Source organism: Cebus imitator, unplaced genomic scaffold, assembly GCF_001604975.1.
Source record: "Cebus imitator isolate Cc_AM_T3 unplaced genomic scaffold, Cebus_imitator-1.0 Scaffold129, whole genome shotgun sequence".
Lineage (NCBI taxonomy): Eukaryota > Metazoa > Chordata > Mammalia > Primates > Cebidae > Cebus > Cebus imitator.
The window spans coordinates 2,925,273-2,927,619 of record NW_016107444.1 but is presented as its reverse complement, the minus strand read 5'-3'; the positions used below and the strand labels follow the sequence as shown (position 1 = coordinate 2,927,619).

The window sequence follows — 2,347 nt, the reverse complement described above, 5'->3', positions numbered from 1 at the left end:
GCAATACTTTAAACAGCGTCCATCTTGCTGTGGAAGCAATGCAGAAAACTGTGGATGAACACAAGAAAACGATGGAATTACTGCAGAGTGATATGGTAAGGAGGCCCAGAAAGTCAGCATGCTTCTGCGCACCCTATGTTATGTAAGAGTCATGATTCCAGCTTTCCACTAATCTGAAAAGGCCCTGCATGCATCTGTTCAAAAATCTAATAAGCAGTATACATTGATTGTTCTACAATTTGTTAGTAAACCAATTATGGTAGATAGAATTAAAAGCCAAGTCTTTTGCAAACATAGTACTGGAGGAGGTAGGTAATAAGACACAGTTCCTGAGGATGGAATGGGTAGGACAGAAAATGGAAAAGAAGGAAAGGGAAGGAGTGTCTCATTATTTGTTGCTACATAACAAAGCTCCCCAGAACTTTGTGGCTTAAAACAAGTAATTATTTCTCATTATTCTGTGCATCAGGAATTTCAACAAGGCACTTAGACTCCCAAATGCTGAAACATGTGCTCGTGGATGAAAGGCTGTCTAGAATGTTCTAACTCCAGCCAGGCTCTCAGTTAAATAAATGCAGCCTACAACACATGGAACAGAACACCACCCCCATCTCCCCAAACCCCCAGCTGAGCCCAGTCAACCCACAGAATCATAAGAAATACTTAATTGTTGTTGCTTTAAGCCACAAAGCTTTGGGATAATTTGTTGGGCAGCAACAGATAACTGACAGAAGCAAACCCCTCTAGTGCCCAGGAATTGTTTTCAAATGTCTCAGGACCAGTTAGTGCTGCTGCAGATGTAAGCTGTCTGCAGTCATTTGGAGGCCTTAATCAATCACTTAATGGGTGACAGCCCCATGAAGTATTTATGAAGGGTAAAAAAGGATGGTGTGGCCCTTGCCATCTTGCCAATTTCAGATGAGTTATGTGTAACTCATCTGAAATCGGGACAATTCAAGGCACACAAAAGTTCCCTAGTCTCTCCGCCAAATTCTGGATGTGCCCCCCACCCCCACCTGCTCTTTGCAAGCTTCAGAATTCCAAGTTTAATTGGAAAGTTTGTACCAAGGAGACCTGAGCTATACTAGAGACCTCTAGAGCTTTAGCTATACTAAAGAGCTCTATACTAGAGGTTCTGCATTTTCTTCAAAACTAACATGCCTCCCTGTTACTTAGTGGGACTAGCCCAGAGGAAAAAACACTGATCTGGGTGTCCAGACCCCTGATTCTGGTTCTTACTGCCACTGAGTAACTGTGTGACCCATAGTAACAAACCCCCTCTAATTCAACAGTTCTTTCATGATTTTAATATATTGATCATGCTCTCAAGTAATTTTTTCTAAAATAATTTTTCCTAACTAAAAAATTCCTGCTTTTTAGAACCGTGAGTTTCCCCCCAACACACACACACCATTCTCTCCTCCTCTTCTCTTTATTGTTGCCTTTTGGTTTTCTTACAAAAGCAGACTGACTTCAGCTATCAAGGAAAACAGTTTATTTTCACCAGTTGCATTGTTATAATTAAATCTGCCACTTTTAAACTTCCATAGTTGCCAATAGTAATTCTCCTACTGCCATCCGTTATGCTAGCTAAGTCATAGTTATGGGCTCTGAAGGATTAAGCCATGCAATGTTTTCCTCACTGAAGGAAAGGTGTATATAAACATGTTATCCTTCAGTCTCTGCAAAGAAACTTGATCAGTGGGAAGGGAATGGAAAAGGAAAGATAATCCTAAAACATTAGTCTTACTTAGCACATGCTATAAAGGAAAAACTAATAATGGGTATGATTGATGGTTATGCTAAATGCCCAAAGCCTGTGGTTACATGACTCGCTGCCCTTTTAATGTCAGAGCTCTTGAGTCCAGTGGAAACAATGACACTGTCCCAGGTTGAGACTAAGTTGGTCCCTGGAAAGTTACAGTGATGCTGTAGTTTCTTTGGGAGTACAAGCAATGGGGCAAAGAAGAAATGTTTCTAGAGAGTTCATTCCATTAAGAGATTGAGAAACAGACTAGGAGGATCTGAGTTCCCTGAGGTAATCTAGGTGCTGCTGTGGGGCTCCAGCTCATACTCAGGCTGGGCTCTCTCAGAACCTAGCATAGGACTGGTTAGCCTGTACGTTCCCAGACAATACTTACTGATTAATATGTGGATGCATTCTGGGGGAGGCTAGAATGTTCTAGGACCATCTCAGTTAACTAGACCTAGTAATTCCTTGTTGTCTACAATAACCTTCTTTCCTCTTAACAGAATCAGCACTTCTTGAAGGAGACTGCTGGAAGCAACCAAATCATTCCATCACCTTCAGCCACATCAGAACTTGACAATAAAACCCACAGTGAGA

General features: G+C 41.5%; 1 protein-coding gene across 1 annotated transcript in view; it reads left to right on the top strand.

The window, feature by feature from the left end:
* The window catches only part of EFCAB14 (EF-hand calcium binding domain 14), a 43,709-nt gene that overhangs the window by 26,062 nt on the left and 15,300 nt on the right, over positions 1-2,347 (top strand). The window contains exons 5-6 of the mRNA XM_017540703.1: positions 1-95; positions 2,254-2,340. Of these exons, the coding sequence (XP_017396192.1) occupies positions 1-95; positions 2,254-2,340 (182 nt within the window). The remainder of the gene's footprint in view (positions 96-2,253; positions 2,341-2,347) is intronic.